Source organism: Biomphalaria glabrata, chromosome 16 (assembly GCF_947242115.1).
Source record: "Biomphalaria glabrata chromosome 16, xgBioGlab47.1, whole genome shotgun sequence".
Taxonomy (NCBI): Eukaryota; Metazoa; Mollusca; class Gastropoda; family Planorbidae; genus Biomphalaria; species Biomphalaria glabrata.
The window spans coordinates 24432889-24452245 of record NC_074726.1 but is presented as its reverse complement, the minus strand read 5'-3'; the positions used below and the strand labels follow the sequence as shown (position 1 = coordinate 24452245).

At 38.4% G+C, this 19357-nt stretch overlaps 1 protein-coding gene across 2 annotated transcripts in view; it reads left to right on the top strand.

Moving 5' to 3' along the window:
* Positions 1-19357, top strand: part of LOC106061685 (mucin-2-like) — a 200697-nt gene that overhangs the window by 72724 nt on the left and 108616 nt on the right. For both annotated transcript variants that reach the window (XM_056013919.1, XM_056013918.1), the window contains exon 3: positions 9313-11206. In XM_056013919.1, the coding sequence (XP_055869894.1) occupies positions 9624-11206 (1583 nt within the window). In that variant the 5' untranslated portion in view covers positions 9313-9623. The remainder of the gene's footprint in view (positions 1-9312; positions 11207-19357) is intronic.

Here is a 19357-nt window from a genome sequence, read left to right as displayed (position 1 = left end):
CGATACATTACTTGTAAACGTCTCTACGCACTGAGCATAAGTTTTTGGTGTGGGGTCATTCAAAACAGTAATAAAAAATTTAAAGACTTTCGTTGGGTTTTTCTGTGTAGGCCTACATTTATAATTTATGTTGATATACTGATGTAATTGTTGAGCACCTTGCTAAACGGAAGTGAAACATGGTCAACCTACTCATGGCAGGAACAAAAGCTGAATGTCTTCCACCTCCGATGCCTAAAGCGGATCTTTAAAATAAGGTGGCAAGATAAATAACCAATGAGGAAGTGCTACAAAGATGTAGAATGCCAGTAGGTCGACTTCCACAGGACATTCTGTATGGCGATCTAATAGAAGGCAGGAGAGTTGCTGGTAGCCCACTTTTACGTTATACGGATGTATGAAAACGCGACATGAAGCTCTTCAAAATCGACACTAGCAGTTGGGAAAAAGTGGCACTGGATAGATCTACATGGAGAGAGAGCATAAAGGAAGGGTCTCTTATTGCAGATGTCATACACAACAGAAGCAGAATGAAGGGTGAAAATGCAACGGCGTCTGGTGATCACATATTCCCAATCTGCGATCGCAGCTGTGTATCAAAGATTGACCTCTTTAGTCACACAAGAAGTTGCAAAGGGAAAAGATTTTCTCTCGAGACGTAAAATGCCACAGACAGAATGATTTAATTAATAGTGATAATTGTTTATTTAAACGAAATTTTGTAATGGAGCCTCGCGAGCATCCATTAAATTCGGCCCCTCAAATTCTAAGGTCGGCCCTGCAAGACATGAATCAATTTAAAACGAATTGACCAATTAGTTAATTAATTATTGTTAACTAATTATTTTGTTTGATATCGAATAAGGAAACTACTACATTATGGAGAGATATAGTTGTAAGTTCTTAGTTGTTTTTTTTTTAAAGGATTTATTTTATACTTTGTTTATTTCTAAATTCTAACTTAAAACAAACATGTTGAACTTTTTGTCCTTAGACGCCGAGGCTTGATAGTATAAACACGCAAGGCTAAGACTGTTAATTGATTTGTTTCTTCGTTATACATTACTATCACCAGACACAATCACTTTCAGAGAGATTCTGTTGTAATTTATGCTTGTGACGTTTTTTTAAACACATTTATGTAAAAAGTTGTAGATTTTTTTGTCAAACATTTTTGTTTTTAAATTTGTATTGTTAATTTAATTAAATTCTGTCATACAAAGTACATTTTTTACACACAAACAAATGTTTACTATTTTTTTAAAGAGAAAAAATCTATTTAGTATGCATTATAAATTAGACCTAATTTTAAACGAATAGTAATCTTATTAATTGCATTTTCTTGAACAATTATATCTACATCAATAACACACTTGATACCAATAAGAGTGTGATCCTCTTTGGCCTCATTAACCTGTGTTACTGGCTCATGTATATTTACTTAGAAGTTAGTTGACTAGATGGTGAGGTGTGAATTAATATCACATGTTTCCTTTGAGTCATTATTTTTTATAGAGTAGTGTCTTTAGCAGTGGCGTCGCTTGGCGAGTGCGAGATGTACGGTCTACACCTGGTAACATTTTGTAAAGGGTCACACCAGAGTGATTAAAATTCATAAACAACGAAGTATTTTTAAAATTAAAAAAAAAACGGTGCAGTTATTATACAGGTGCACATTTGATAATGAGTGTTGTAAATACTCTATTCGTATTATGTTGCAACAAAAAGAATAAACCAGCCACAAAATGTATTTGAAAAGTGTTGTTGTTGTTGTTGTTTTGGGGGGAGAGGTTTACGCCATTGGCTACACGCACTAAACATCAATAACCCTAGCGACGCCTCTATGCTGTAGTATTTTGTTTATATTTTTAAGATATACAGTAAAACCTGGAAAAAGATGGGACTACCGTTATCTTATAAATAAACTAATTATTTTACATTCAAAAAAAAAAAAAAAAAAAAAAGTGGTCCTCTTCAAAACAATTACATCAACTTTCAGACTTCAGTTAGGGCAGGGGAGTCGCAGTAGCTTAGCTGTAGAGCGCCTGGCTTCCGAACCAGGTTCGGTCCTGGGTTCGAATCCTGGTGAAGACTGGGATTTTCAACTTCGGAATCCTTGGGCGCCTCTGAGTCCGCCCAGCTCTAATGGGTACCTGACATTAGTTGGGGAAAAGCAAAGGTGGTTGGTCGTTGTGCTGGCTACACGACACCCTCGTTAACCGTAGGCCACACAAACAGATGAACTTTACATCATCTGCTCTATAGACCACAATGTCTGAAAGGGGAACTACTTTGGCCAGGTTCACATCTAACTTTACATTCACTTTCACATATCCTTTGATTTGTTGGGGCACTACACAAGATCTGTAAACCTTCTTTCTCCACTCTTATCTGCCATTTGTCTTTGATATAATTTCATTCGGATGTTCTTTCTGAAAATATTGAAGCCTTCCTGGGTGGACCACTTCGGGGGGCCGATTTTGAGTTTGTGTTTCCACACAAACTGTCTTTGTAACCTTGCTTTTTATTTATTCCTAGTCATTAGACACAGTCATGTCTGCACTGGAGATTTTCAGATTAAGCAATGTCAAGGTCGTTAAAATTAAACTACACAGTTGCCAACTAAATAAAAATCTACTAACGGAAGAGCTGAGAGAAAATGGACTTCTGCAGTACAAGAAAGTGCACAAGATTATCTTAGAACTTAAAAAAAAAAATTAGCATATTTGCACTTCCGTTACTTCGTACACCGGATACACCTAAAAGCTTGAGCTTTGCTTTTGATGAATTTACCGACATGTAAGAAAATCTATATTTAGTTTCTCTAAGAGAAGTTCAACCTTTCTGCACTAATCTCCCAGGTTTAATTTGGCTTCGGTTTCAAGCCTGATCAGAACATGAGGGAAACCAATAAACATAGGGTTAATGAAATCAAACAGTAGAGAATCTAGCTGTTCACTTTTTGACAGCGACAGGCGTTGGTGTTAGAAGACTAAACAAGTTTACTCCATTTGTACTGTAGGTGCACTCTTGTGACTCATGATGACAAAAGCATGAATAAGCATGATGGCATTGCTGTTTCTTCCTTCGCGCGTTTCGTGATGAGAAGACGCTGCTCCCAACGTCTGCTGTAGATCTTTAGATATCATTAAATGTAACACTAGATGTCTTTTTGAAACCTTACTACACCATACAGTCATAAATCTTTGGGGAAAAAAATATGTATTATCCATAAGGAAATTTGTCTTACAATGTGTGCATTACACCAAACAAATTGTATTTAATGATTTGATTGTAAAGGGGGGGGGGACAAAATAGTTTTATGTCTGTTTGTCTTTGTCCCTGTTGTCTGTTTGTCTTTGTATCTGTTGTCTGTTTGTCTTTGTCTCTGTTGTCTGTTTGTCTTTGTCTCTGTTGTCTGTTTGTCTTTGTCCCTGTTGTCTGTTTGTCTTTGTCCCTGTTGTCTGTTTGTCTTTGTCTCTGTTGTCTGTTTGTCTTTGTCTCTGTTGTCTGTTTGTCTTTGTCTCTGTTGTCTGCTTGTCTTTGTCTCTGTTGTCTGTTTGTCTTTGTCTCTGTTGTCTGTTTGTCTTTGTCTCTGTTGTCTGTTTGTCTTTGTCCCTGTTGTCTGTTTGTCTTTGTCTCTGTTGTCTGTTTGTCTTTGTCCCTGTTGTCTGTTTGTCTTTGTCTCTGTTGTCTGTTTGTCTTTGTCTCTGTTGTCTGTTTGTCTTTGTCTCTGTTGTCTGTTTGTCTTTGTCTCTGTTGTCTGTTTGTCTTTGTCTGATATCTCTTGTGATAGTAAAATCGAAAAATCCTGACCCAAAAAATAATTGTTTCTAAAAATTTTCAGATTTCTTATAAATGTTTTTCTCAAAACAGCTGCCCAAATTGGGTTTGTCTTTTTTGCCAATTAGTATAAAATGTCTTTATATAGATCTTATGTAAGCATAATAATGATCTAATATAGATCTTGATTAAACGCATTATAAATTACAACTTTAGATCTCTGAAAAGCATTTTAAGTATAACCAGAGATTTTGATTGAAAGCATTAGAAAGTTCTATAGGTCATGGGGAGTTTTACAGGTTTTTTTTATTTTTGAATGACTCCAATTAACCGGGCTCCCAAACACGACTTGCTAATACATGGGAAAAACTGCGTTAAAAAATCGCTTAACAGGACATAGACTGAAATCCACAGGAGAAGAGAAAGGCCGGAAGACCCAAGCAAACATGGAGAAGATCTGTAGACCAAGACACTAAGAAGACACAATGGACATGGACCAAACTGAGCGCAATTAGTCAATACTAGTCGTCCGGCGGCGTAGCATACGCCGCTATTTTGGAGGGTCAACCTTAGGCCAATGCAACCTATGCGACCGCAGTGGGGCCAGCACTTTTATAGGACCCGCGCTAATTTAGATGTATAAATGATTAAATTAAACCATTTTATAACTTATAACAGAATTCCCGCGGCCTCCTGTCGATTTAACAGGAGGTCCTGGAAATCTCCTGAAATTGCAAAATATACGAAAAAGTCCTGGAAATATCCGAAAATTATTTAAATCTTTTGAAAACTCATACCAATCTCCTGAAATATACAGACGAAAATTGTCCTTTTTTTTTTCACGCTTAAATTACCTAGGAAAACTCCCTCCGTCCGAGTTACAAAAATAAAAGAGTGATCTTTCCATGGTTTCCAAACTCTTGAGCGTGCTCTGTCGCTTCGATAGTTACTACAGAGTAGATTACTCCCCCCCCCCCTTTTTTTTTAACGTGAGGTAGAAATAAAAAAAAAAGAGTGCTATTGCAACGGTCCTGCCCTGCTATTTTGTGACTACGTGTTCACCCCCCCCCCCTCTTGTTTTCTCGTGGACTATCCGCAGAGTGATCTTTCCTTTACTTCTTACTACTCGTTTGACTCTTTCTCTCCTAACTGACGATACCAACGTTGATTCCACTAGAATGTGGTAAATAATTACGGAGATAAAGAGTTAAACTGTTGAGGGAAGAAGAGAATTATATATATAGACTAGAGCCCGGTGGCGAGGTACTGTTGCTATCCTACGCTTCACTGGGAGTCAGAAAAAAAAAACAAAGTCAAATCCCTTTCTAAGCTAACTAGTACAGAAAACAAGGGCCAACCGAAAAGACAAAAACAAAAACACTCTGAGAGTTGTCGCCCTTTACTGATGTCAGTTCCGATCAGAAGAGTTTGGGTGACATTTAGAGTGGCATTTGGACGACATTGGATAATAAGGATGGACTCACTAGACAAACACAATTACATTGTCACTTGGAAACATGGATAGCAGCTCCCTATGATCACTGAGTCTCATAGTCCTTTTTCAGACCTGGCGATGTATAAGGCAGATGATGTCAAGGTTATCTGTTTCTATGGCCTACGGTTAACGAGGGTGTCATGTGGCCAGCACAACGACCAACCGCTTTTACTTTTCCCCAACTAATGTCAGGTACCCATTAGAGTTGGTTGGACTCAGTGGCGACTTTAAAATCCCGCAATTAAAAATCTCAGTCTTCACTGGTTCCAAACCAAGCGACTTGCTCGGCCACCACGCACCCAGTTAGTCTCAGACTTAATGTTTTATAGTGCCATGGTGGCGTGTTGACATCAACTACTATTTATATACATTTTTCGTTGTTACTGGAAAAGAAATAATGGAGTCAGAGTGAGCCAGTTATAATGATGTGCTCTGAATAGCTTTTTTAAGATGATAGTTAATGGAGACAGATGATTTGAATGAAAACGGTCAGTGATGTTATTCAATGTGATTTGATATAGCCAGATGTAATGGTCAGTGATGTTAATAAACGAAAAAAAATGGAGCCAGATCTATTGGTCATTGATGTCAATGAACGAAAATGCATGGAGCCTTATGTAAAGGTCAGTGATGTTATTGAACGAATGTGCATGGAGCCAGATCTAACGGTCAGTGATGTTACTGAACGAATGTGCATGGAGCCAGATGTAACGGTCAGTGATGTTACTAAACGAATTGGCATGGAGCCAGATGTAATGGTCAGTGATGTGTGATGTTAATAAACAAAAGAAAATGGAGCCAGATCTATTGGTCATTGATGTCACTGAACGAAAATGCATGGAGCCTTATGTATAGGTAAGTGATGTTATTGAACGAATGTGCATGGAGCCAGATGTAATGGTCAGTGATATTACTGAACGAATGTGCATGGAGCCAGATGTAACGGTCAGTGATATTACTGAACGAATGTGCATGGAGCCAGATGTAACGGTCAGTGATGTTACTGAACGAATGTGCATGGAGCCAGATGTAATGGTCAGTGATGTTACTGAACGAATGTGCATGGAGCCAGATGTAATGGTCAGTGATGTTACTGAACGAATGTGCATGGAGCCAGATGTAATGGTCAGTGATGTTACTGAACGAATGTTCATGGAGCCAGACGTAATGGTCAATGATGTTACTGAACGAATGTTCATGGAGCCAGACGTAATGGTCAATGATATAATTGAACGAAAGTGAATGGAGCCAAATGTAATGGTTAGTGATATAATATGAAATATTCATTAAAGCTTTTTTTCGGTGTGGGGTGGAGGGGCCAGAATGTATTCTATTTACTCTATATAGTAGAGTGTACTTCTCGATCCACCACCCAGGTTCCATAAAGAGATTGAAAGCTAATAAGAGGAATAGTAGAAATAGAATTCACACTTGTGACCTATATAGCATTCTCACGTTATCGATTCAATTCCCACTTTGTTTAAATTCTTGTTTTTCTCAGGAGAGATTTTTTTCCCCCTCAACTCTTTTCAGACAAAAAAAAAAATTCTTGACAAGAAAACAAATGAGTTTCACTGAAGCGAAGCCGAGTTGAGAAAGACAAGGCAAGAAAAATATAACAATTGACCTCATGGGACCATAAACCAGGGAAGTTTGACGCATTGTACTGTTGTATCAAGGCTATCGTCTTGAGGGTTTGCAGTGCTTCAATTATATGCTACTTTTTGTGAGTTCTTGACAAATCTGTTGTTGTTTTTTCGGAATCTCATGGCGCCAGTAAGTTCTCTGACAGTTCTTTGACCCAGACTTATACAAATACACTGCTTAACATGATACCTTTGAAATGAAGCATTCAACGCGTCTGTTAGAAGTGATCTAAGAAAACTGCTTTGCTGTGAGGGTCCGTGGTTTGGATCTGTCATCCTGTCTGGATGCTGGGTAAAGATCTGCTTCTCCCTAGACACATCCAGATCTTCAACTTGGCCCCCTCAGAGTGCAAGCTTTCAATATTTTCAGTGGCGTACCGAGGGGAGAGGCGAAAAGGGGGAGGGGAAAGGAAAAATGGTCACCATAAAATATTTCTGTTGTTACAAACTCGTTCGTTCGTTAATTTCGTTGACATTATCTGTAAGTTTTGGCTTATGAAGTTTGGGAGGTGCGGTGGCTTCCGAACCGAAAGTCCCGGGTTCGAATCCTGGTGAAGACTGGGATTTTTTATTTCGGGATCTTGGGCGCCTCTGTGTCGACCCAACTCTAATCGGGTTCCTGACAATTAGTTGGAAAAAAAGTAAAGGTTGTTGGTCGTTGTGCTGACTACACGATATCCTTGTGACCGTAGGCCACAAAAACATGAAATTTACATAATCTGCCCAAGGGGAACTTTACTTTTTTTTTTGGATAATGCAAATATGAATCACTTGGACTTTTGGGATATGGAGGGAGGGGGATGAACATGCATTGCTTCCCCCAGTCACTACGGATGTAAATAAATGAGCATACTAACCTTTATGAACCAATGTATTACTTCAATGAATCGTCAACTCACGCTTACTTTCACATTTACCATCATCGATAACTTTCATCTTGACCATCGCAAGTGCTCTGCCTAAATTATCTTCTCTTATAAATCAGAGACGTTCCTTCAACAGAGGTGATTAGTACGTCATACACGTACCCATATGTTAATCTATTCGTGAATGTTTATTAAGAGTTTCAAACTCTTTCAAGTCATTGGTCTTCCTGGCTGATTCAGGCAACCTGTTCCATGTTCTAATGTCACTGAGGAAGTAGGAGGACTTTTATGAATTTATCCTAGCATATGAAGAATAGAAATTTGCTTTTATCTTTCTGAGTCTTTCTGAGTATTTTATTATTGGTATTTGTTAGTTATGTTCAGTGTTCTATTTATTATTGCTACTTTATTTCTTAGTTTTCTATCTTGAAGCGTCTTTAAATTTAGTGATATTACAAACGATGTTATTTTTATCAAATGCGAATATTCGTTTTTTTTATTTAAAAAAAAACAAAAAAAACAACTGTTATTGTACTTAGCGTCTTTTCTTGTTTCTTTATGTTATCTTGAGTTGAGAATTAGACTAACACGAGCCAAAGCTACAAAGACTAAATTTAAACTTTGTTTTACTCCTAAAAGTTTTCGATTGTAGACACAAATCAATATCTAAAGAGAAGCAAAATATAACTTCCAATTTATTTTTAAAAAGCAACAAAAAACAAAACTTATATTCAGCGAAGTGAGATTACCTTCCATTGGCTTTCATATCTCTCAATATTGCAAGGATAATCTCCCATTTTGTTGACGAAATTAATTTCTACTAATTTGTTTAACTACATGTTTATTTTTTTTAATTGATTCATGTGTTGACTTTGAAAAAGAATATTTTTTGCAAAATTTCAACTTGATTTGAGAATGGAAAGTGGGAGAAAAATGTTTAAAAGACAGACAGAAAGACAGACAGAAAGACAGACCGAAAGACAGAGTGATTTGTTATAAACTTTGTAAAAATATTTATGAATGACACTACACTAAAGTTTTAATTTATTCGAGAATGTGTGGGAGAAATAATATGAATACTTATTTAAGAGGAAGAAACCTACATATTTAGCCATATCTGTGAATAATGAAGGATTCATTTCCCTTGTTTGTATCAACCAAAATAATTAATTAAATTATCAGTAATTTATTGATTATTTTTTTTTTTGGTATTTTTTAAAATTAATGCATGTCTTGTCTATACCAATAAATACTTGTGCAAAGTTTCGACTTGCTACGAGAATGGGTGTGCGTGAAATCAGGTGTAGAAACGTTTTACCAGACAGACAGACAGACAGACAGAGGGAGTCGACATAAGCGTTGTAGAAAAGTCGAAAAGGCAATTTTTCTCCGTTTAATTGCAATATTGTTGTCTTTGTTCAAATAGTCTTCTTGTAAAATCAGGACTTATTCATTCGAAAATTAGTTTTTTTTCAAGAACAAAGCAGTTCAAATGGTAAATTGTATTTCTTTTACTTTTCAGGTGTTAAGAGGGTCTTCACTTGTTAGTCTCCAGACAGCGACTTCACTCATTCTGGACAGAGTCTCACACCAACCCTGAACCTATCCATTACCAAGCATTAAGCCGGTTTTTTTTTAAATACTAGCCGACTTTCAATACTTTGATGGAATAGTAAAAAGGCTGGTCCTGATTGTAGCTTTGCGCTTTGAAAGAAAACGGAAATTGGGCGTCATAGAGGCTTATGCAGGCTTAGCCAGCATTGGGCGTACGCTGGTTCTTCGCAAACTCTCTAGGCTAAGCACTTGCAACCTGTTCAGGCCAAGCATTGACTGATGTCTATCATGATATGTGTGGACAGCGTCAACAAAGGAACAAGTGCTTTACCAGTTATAATAATAGCTCCACCCAGGGGTGAGTCTGAGTTTCTCCTGGAGATGAACACCAATGAGGAATTGGTCAATCGGCCATCAGAGAGTTGTCGAAAAGGGCAGCATACTTTGAATAGCTCAATGTTGAATTCTCATCACGACATCACACGAGATTCTAACTATTTAACTCTTATTTCTGGAACATCGGCTTCTTCCTTCAGCGGTGTGCCTACATCTATAGACGCAACTCCTAGAATAGTGTTGGCTACAACAGAGTTTCCTATTATGCCTAGTTTATGTATAGCTAAAAATAACTGCTATCTACTTAACAGCTCATCTCCTGAAAACCACAATGTCACTCAGGCGACAATGACTTTATACAAAACTGAAGAGTCTGTAGCACTTTCAAAGCCTAGAACCACGCAGCATCTTGACAACACTACAAGGAGTATTCTCCATCAAAGCCCGAAGAGCTGCAGCGCTAAGGACGATCACCGTCAACAGAACTTTCTGCAGCAGCACCGCGATCCGAAAAGTCTTTCTCATTTAACTGGCAGCTTCAGGACGAGTTTTCAAGAAAACTCTGCGCATGTTCAAACCAGCAGCAATCTCGTCTCCAAAAGCTACACCCACAACCAGCTAAGCAGCACGCATGTCAGCAGCCAATTCGCTGCACTGCCCAAAAAGTCTTTCACGAAGCCTAGTAACCTCAACGAGAAACCACATAAAGAAGGAACCAGGAGTTTGTCTTCTTCCTTATGCTATCAGACCTCTGCTGATCAAACGACAACAGTGAACAGTACTCGATGCAGCCCGGCCAGTTCTTTAGCCGATAAGAGTTCGTCATCCGTAAAGTCATCCACAAGGTCTACTTCTGTTCACCAGTATAAACTAACCAATCACAATACGTCTTTCAACGAAACCGTCAATGCTATTGAGCCAATGGAAACATTTGAAAATACAGAGCCGGTAGTCCTTCAACCCTCCAACTCTAACATTGCCACTTCGACACGCCCATCCGATGGCCTATATTCACAGGGCGCCTCGTTCATTAACTCCCCAACATCTTCCTACACCGGCGCCCTTACTTCCAACTCAGCCACACCAGCAAATGGCGCTGCGTCAGGATCGTTTGGCAAGCAAAATGGTTCCCACAATGTTCTTAGAATGGAATCATCTAGCTCCCCTCAGCCATCTAGGATCCCCGTGCAGTGCATAGCTGTTAAGCAACCAACATCTTCAAACTCATCACTGCCAGTTACTTCTTTCGCGTCTTTCAGATCTCCTACAGTGTCTCCAGACTCGCACATGTCTCCGCCAGAATTTTCAGTCAAAGACTCTATCCCTTCTCGAGCCGAATCTGTTCAAGAACAATCGGATATATCTCCTTCAAAATGCTCGCCGTCAAGTAGTGCATCTCTAGTGCCGTCAAGTAGTGCATCTCTAGTGCCGTCATGTAGCACATCTATGCTGGATATGCCTGCTACGAAATCGACTGAAACTCTTCGAGTAGATAGCGGCAGACAACTTCGAGCCCGGAATAAAAGGTAAGTTTTGAACTTCCTTTCTTTGGGTCTAAATGGCTGTCGTAATAAGAAACTTTTAGGGATGGCCTAGGTTATTATGATAAGCTTAAACCCAGAAGTTTAAGCCCAGTTTTAACTGTACATAGTTACTAATTCCACTTACGTTATCAATTTAAAGCTCAAACTCTACCTAAACTAAGTAAAGTTAATATTACTTTAAAAACACAGTTATAAATCTATTTAGGTTGTACCGCAATCACAGTCAGTATAAGTAGATAGTAATGTTAGCGTAATCTTGAGAGGTCACAGAGTGTTTGCATTATTAGGATTCACTAGGAAATGGAATCGGGGTTACTTACTAAAAAAAATAAAGAGCACCAGTCTCTTATACCATTGTCCTTGTAACTGTTGTGTTGCCTACCTGCGTATGACCACCCAGTCCACATGTCTGCCTATTTAACCATTCTTACCATGTCCACCAGTCCGCCTACTTGTCTATCCGTACCCAGCCCACCAGCCTGCCTACTTGTCTATCTGTACCCAGCCCACCAGTCCGCCTAATTGTCTATCTGTACCCAGCCCACCAGCCTGCCTACTTGTCTATCTGTACCCAGCCCACCAGTCCGCCTACTTGTCTATCTGTACCCAGCCCACCAGTCCGCCTACTTGTCTATCTGTACCCAGCCCACCAGTCCGCCTAATTGTCTATCTGTACCCAGCCCACCAGTCCGCCTACTTGTCTATCTGTACCCAGCCCACCAGCCTGTCTACTTGTCTATCTGTACCCAGCCCACCAGTCCGCCTAATTGTCTATCTGTACCCAGCCCACCAGTCCTCCAACTTGTCTATCTGTACCCAGCCCACCAGTCCGCCTACTTGTCTATCTGTACCCAGCCCACCAGTCCGCCTACTTGTCTATCTGTACCCAGCCCACCAGTCCGCCTACTTGTCTATCTGTACCCAGCCCACCAGTCCGCCTAATTGTCTATCTGTACCCAGCCCACCAGTCCTCCAACTTGTCTATCTGTACCCAGCCCACCAGTCCGCCTAATTGTCTATCTGTACCCAGCCCACCAGCCTGCCTACTTGTCTATCTGTACCCAGCCCACCAGCCTGCCTACTTGTCTATCTGTACCCAGCCCACCAGTCCGCCTAATTGTCTATCTGTACCCAGCCCACCAGTCCGCCTAATTGTCTATCTGTACCCAGCCCACCAGTCCGCCTAATTGTCTATCTGTACCCAGCCCACCAGTCCGCCTAATTGTCTATCTGTACCCAGCCCACCAGTCCGCCTAATTGTCTATCTGTACCCAGCCCACCAGTCCGCCTAATTGTCTATCTGTACCCAGCCCACCAGTCCGCCTAATTGTCTATCTGTACCCAGCCCACCAGTCCGCCTAATTGTCTATCTGTACCCAGCCCACCAGTCCGCCTAATTGTCTATCTGTACCCAGCCCACCAGTCCGCCTACTTGTCTATCTGTACCCAGCCCACCAGCCCGCCTACTTGTCTATCTGTACCCAGCCCACCAGTCCGCCTACTTGTCTATCTGTACCCAGCCCACCAGTCCGCCTAATTGTCTATCTGTATCTGTACTCAGTCTACACACCTGTATCCTTGGCCGAATGTCAGATCATATGGTTTTTTTTTTAATGTTTTCGGACACTGTTATACTTAATGAAATTTTAAATACCTTAGACCATGTTTCCATTTATTTTTAAGCATGTATACATTTACTACGACCATTTTTTGATAGCGCAGGTTAAAGGAACCACAAATATGTCTGGTAATAATCGGTCCTTGGTTTGAAGCTCCAAAAAAACTAGTAACACTTAACCGATTAAATTCTTAATGCAGAACTGTACATACATAACGAAGCAGGGAGAGGCAAGAGGAGAGAGAGAGAGAGAGAAAGAGGGAAGGAGGGAGAGAAGGGAGGATACGAGTTGGCACGAGGAGGGAGGTCTGAACATTCTATTATATAAAACATTGACACTAATCACAGGCATTAAGAAAACAATTAAAGGGACACAATAATGGAATCTGATCTTTTTTTTAGTAAAATGCTGGAACTCTTCACTCACACGTGTCCACAATCTACAGCCATTCGAATCATTGAGCTATAAATCTAGCAATTGAAGCCTCTAGCTATAAATCAACTCTAAATCAAAGTCAAAAATTCATTTAAATTTCAGAGAGATTTAGGTCTGCACTAGAAAAATAAAATTTAAAATGTTTTATTCGTCTCTAAGAAAAGCAGAAAAAAATAATTATATTATATATCTCATCGTCTCCTGTAACGACCGTTTCCACCCGAGAGCTACGTTGAGGCTGACAGCCCCCTAGGAGCTCAGAAATAACGGAGACATGATCTCTACACAACCAACTTCACCATCACATAGAATCAAGTTTGCTTTCCAAAACAAAGTTCTAACTCCACCTGCCATCTTCGATTTCAAATAAGCTGAAAGTAAACACACTTGGGCCCAACTTTAATTCCGAAATAGTAGATTCAGTATATTTTGGGCCTAATTTCAGTATATTTGTTGATCAAATCTTACTAGTACATTTTTAACATGAGAACGTTTTATTGAAAGTAAAACCAATTAAATAACAAAAACCAAGCTTTGGTCACGTTGACCCATGCAGTGGAAACACATACAATTTAAATGCTTTTAAAAGCTTTTCAAGATTTAATGCCCCTTATATCGTTACACATTCTCTCCCTTGTTCGTCTTCGCTAATTTGTTGTTTTGAAGAAAAAAAAAAATCAACGTCTTCATAAAAATAAAACTATTCATCGAAAAAAGGAAAAAAAAAATTGCGGTAAAATGGAGTGCTCGTTCTTTGATCTAAAAATACAAGCTCGCTTCTAGTTTGATTCAATATTCTTCAATAATTGTCACAGCACAATATCCTGTTTCTTGACTAGGCTTACTAACATAACCCCTGTCACCTAACCTTTCAAGTTTTGTTTAGAGGCAACGCCCATGACCTCTATCAATCTTCCTGGGCTTCATAAACAACTTCGCCTTCCCCCTTTCTTTCCTTTCAAATTCAAAAATACTTTTTTTTGGGGGTTCAAAACATACAATGATTGATCATTTACAATAACTCATGTTTCAAGATAATCTCAGACCTATAGGGGAAAAAAAGGAAAGTTTATTCACACTTAAAAAGAAAATTACCCATAGCAGATCTTGCAATCAACGGGGCAGATGATGGGTCATCTGTATCTGTAGCTGATGTTTAACCAGGACGTCAAGTTGCCAGCACAACGACCAACCGCCTTTACTTTCCCCTAATAATTTCAGGTACCCGTAAGGAGTACTTAGAGGAGTCCTAAAAATTCGTGAATTAAAAATAAAAAAATCCCAATTTTCTCCAAGATTCGAAACCCCTCTAATCTTAAGCCAAGCGCTTTATCACCCAGCCACCCCGCTCCCCCCGTGGGTCACGGTGGCTGAGTGGTTAAGCGCTCGGCTTCTGAACCTGGGGTCCTGGGTTCGAATCTTGGTGAAGACTGGGATTTTGAAATTCGGGATTTTTAGGGCGCCCCTGAGTCCACCCAGCTCTAATGGGTACCTAAAATTGGGGAAAGTAAAGGCGGTTGGTCGTTGTGCTGGCCACATAACATCTTGCTTGTTAACCGTTGACACTAAAAACATCATCTGCCCCATAGATCGCAAGTTCTGAATGGGAAACTTTACTTTTTTTTTTACCCTGCTCTCTCTGCTTAAATAAGAGATGCCTTATCTTATCTCTTGTTTTCAAGGACTGAACACAGTTTTAATATTATTTTTCTCTTTGGCTACAATACATTGAATTTAATTATTTACATTGTTAAATAAGATGTTACTAGACAGTAATAAAGCTTTGTTGTCATATTTTGTTCTTTATTCCTTTTTAGATGGCATTCAAAGTTTATTACATAGTTTATATTAATTCTGTCTGTCTGTCATTCTGTCTGTCTGGTAAAAATATCGGATCAAACTTAAATTTTGCACAATTATTTATTTTAGCTGACAACACAAGAATCAATTTTTAAAAAATTAATCAATTAGTTAATTAACTATTGGTAATTAAATTATTTTGTTTGGTATCTCAAACAAGGGAAAGAAATAGTATTTGATTGAGCTGATGGTATAAGCTGAATTAGTCCTCTTTATAGGACACCCTTTAAAGAAAGTTTGAAACAAACAATACATAACTATACAATCCTTTATAGTCATAAGCACTTAAGTAGCTGAGTGGTTAGAATGTCGATTTGAGGAGTCGTTAGCCTTAAGTTTGAATTCATGCCATTTCCTCCTACCTTTTTTAGTAAACTTTTAAAAAATCGATTATGGTATAATTTACACAGATATCTCTTTCTCTCTTCCATTTTCCCAACTGGTCCAGATAAGTGATAGGATCTTAGCTTACTGAGAAAATCTAAAAACATGAAATAGCACTAAACAAAAACAATTGGTAAAAATATTTCTAATCGCACAGATTTATTGTTGTTGGTCTAGATCTATTACAAATTGAATGACATGGCTGATCCAAACTAATTGATACTTAAACTTTTTAAACGTATTTTTTAAAGTTTTTTTTTCTATGTTTTTCTATGTTTTTCTTACTAACACTACCATTTCTCAAGAAAACATAAGAAACAGTATCTACAAGATGACAAAATTTCTATGTAGTAAAAGTATTGATACTCTTGATGTTTGGGTAACAGTAAAGATTGGTTGACAACAATGATTTAGTGTTTTATTCTCTATGTATTTCTCGTCCGTTCATGTGTGGTTCTAGTTTAATAAAGTCTTGTTTTAGGTTTCTCAACTGTGTTACTTAAGTCCTTATCAAAGTCCCACTATGAAAGACAATTTTTTATTTGCATACATATTGCCAGTTTTTTTTTTATATTTTGCACTCTTGCAGTCTTGAAATGTTCTCAAAAGAATGTTCAGGCCAGACCTACATCGAAGGTGAATTCCTTTAATGTCCCACGCCTCTAAACCAGCAGATACCTGAAAGTCAATCCAGCTCCCCACTTGCACAAGCCGAAAGGGGTCAATCCGTGCTATAGGATATGTCACATAGCTTCATGGAGTTGCGTGCGTGTGTGTGTGTATAGACACTTCCCTCCCACCCCTTTCCTCGCTCCTAGCGTTTCTTGTACAAGTTAAAAGACAACTGTTTATATGGTCTATACGTAATAGCTCCATCTTGATTTTTTTTTGTTTTCTTAGAAATGTAGTGTTTGGTTGACTGGAAAGCTTGGCAGGAAAGGTTTAATCGCCAGTATTATGGTCAAGTGTCTGAGTGCATACTTGTGTGCTTATAGTGTAAATACTAAGAGTTCACATTTGTTGCCATAATAATAATAAGCTTGGATATTAAGCGACTATGGAAGCTAACTATACTATCAATACACCCTGTTGTTATATCAACTTTAGAGATAATGACCAGTGACTCAGACAAACCTAAACTTTCCTAAGAGGATCATTAGTACCTGTCAAAGGTCAGTACTGCAGCAGACTTGCCAGATCATCAGAATATTTCGTAGTGGACACTGTTAAGGTGCTCCAATGAAATTTGTTTCCCTTTAAAGAAGCTCGACCCTGGCAATGCTAGAGAAGTAAAATCAATTAATAATAATAATAATAATAATACGATCAGTTAAAGGGTTGGTGACTAACGACCTTGCAGAAAACTTCGTGGCCCTAAACATTCATAGGAAGATTGTCCCTTGGAAGATTGTCCCTAGGAAAATAGTCTATAGGAAGATTGTCCCTAGGAAGATTGTCCATAGTAAGATTGCCCCTAGGAAGATTGCCCCTAGGAAGATTGTCCCTTGGAAGATTGCCCCTTGGAAGATTGCCCCTAGGAAGATTGCCCCTAGGAAGATTGCCCCTAGGAAGATTGTCCATAGGAAGATTGTCCCTAGGAAAATAGTCTATAGGAAGATTGTCCCTAGTAAGATTGCCCCTAGGAAGATTGCCCCTAGGAAGATTGTCCTTTGGAAGTTTGTCCCTAGGAAGATTGTCCTTAGGAAGATTGCCCCTAGGAAGTTTGTCCCTACTTGCCAGAGGGCTGTAATAATGCAGAACTGCCATGTTCTCAGAAAATTTCTCAGTGGACGCTCTTAAGGGAACTACATTCCATTCTGTTTTATTCAATGAATATCGACGTAGCGGTGTAAACAACTATAATAGTTGATGGTCGGTTGTTGGGTTGTAGCGCCAGGCAGCTAGTACCACTAAATCAATGTAGGCGAATTACATTTTTAGTTGAATAAACTTTAAATAACATGAACAAACTTATTTTGTGAAAAAAAAAAACTCAATATAACCCAATTTTAACAATATACACAGATTCAACTTGAGATGAGAATTAGTTCTAATAGTAACCAAATAAAGTCATACTCAAACAAATTTAACCTTAAAGTCATACTCAAACAAATTTAACCTTAAAGTCATACTCAAACAAATTTAACCTTAAAGTCATACTCAAACAAATTTAACCTTAAAGTCATACTCAAACAAATTTAACCTTAAAGTCATACTCAAACAAATTTAACCTTAAAGTCATACTCAAATAAATTTAACCTTAAAGTCATACTCAAACAAATTTAACCTTTAAGTCATACTCAAATAAATTTAACCTTAAAGTCATACTCAAACAAATTTAACCTTCTTGCCTCTCTAATACTTCCCTCGTTCAACTTTATCCCACGTGACGTCCCACAAAAATTATGACAGACCAGCTCAAGGTTTCATCATTCTACACTACCAAAAAACTAAAGCTCCCATTCCTTGTCAGTACTTTAGAAACACACATATACACTCAATAACAGTAGTGCAGGTTGGAGACGGCATGGAAACAGAACAGACCTCAAGAAAAGAAAGAATTAAATTGGCAAAGTATTGGCAGTGCAATATATTGCATTATGCAAACATATTTCCGATTCTCTGAATCCGTATCCGATTTTTGCATTTTAAATTTTTAGATTCGATACCCTGAAAAATAATCGTTTGGCCTTTCATGATTTTACGATATGTGCAACTAAAATAAAATATAAAAGACTTAAATGGTTTGAAGTTGCGGTTTTTTAATGTATGTTTGTATGTGCCTCTATCAAAGGGATGTACCGGGTTAATCTGTAACACCACAGGAGACATAACACTCTTGATGCAGGCTGATCAAAGACCGAAGCTTTGCTTGCATGATCGTAACATATGTTGGGGGTTAGGGACCCTTTGACGCCTTGTTTTTCTATTACACGAGAGATATGGGTGGGTGTTTTCTTGTGTGCTACTGCTAGGTATATGAACACAGTTAAACATTTGCTAAACCAGCCTGTGGACTGAAATTGAGAACGAAAAACTCTAGTAAGCGGAGGTCCAAATCTTGACGTCCATAAAAGCTGCCTCTCTCTAAAACCGTCAAAATGAGTCTGTTTACATTTCGCTATTCGTCCTATTCGTCTTGCTTTTACTAACCGCGTCATAGTCTCTGAGTCAAAAATTTCCATTTCTATGAAACAAATAATTCCTAACCTTGCTATAAAAAAAAAATCTAAGCGTGACAGACGGACTAACGGAAAGACACACAGACAACAGGAAACTAATAGCGGCTTTTCTTCTTTCGTGGACCGTTAAAAAAAAACAAAAAAAAAAAATGTCAGACTTAACAGAATTAAAATTCGCTGTAAAACATTGGTCGCTATTGGCTTATTCACCTGTCGTTAACTGATGTAGTCCTACTTACAAGTACACAAAGGAAAAACGCCAACTGTATTTTTGCATAATTCAAATGTCTATTAACTTATTTGAGCCAACATTATGACGGGTCAAAGAGCTAGTGTCTTAATAAATGTGCGTCTCCTGTAAGGGTATCATACTTGACGACGTTTTCTTTTTAAAATTACGAAGTTCCATTTTCATAAATATCTTCCTATTCAAATATATTACTATATTTAAACGTGTGCTGTAACAGCGTTGTTGTTTTTTTTTGTCCTTTCTTTTTGTTTAAGTCGTTAACGTTTGAGATTAACCTTGTGCTTAATTTTTTTTGTTTTAAAGAGAAACAACCTTGACATATTGTGATCAGAACTGTCAAGTAGGCCTATGACATGGCCGACACCACATGGTATGGACAAGAGGGGCTTGTCAAGGGCCTGAG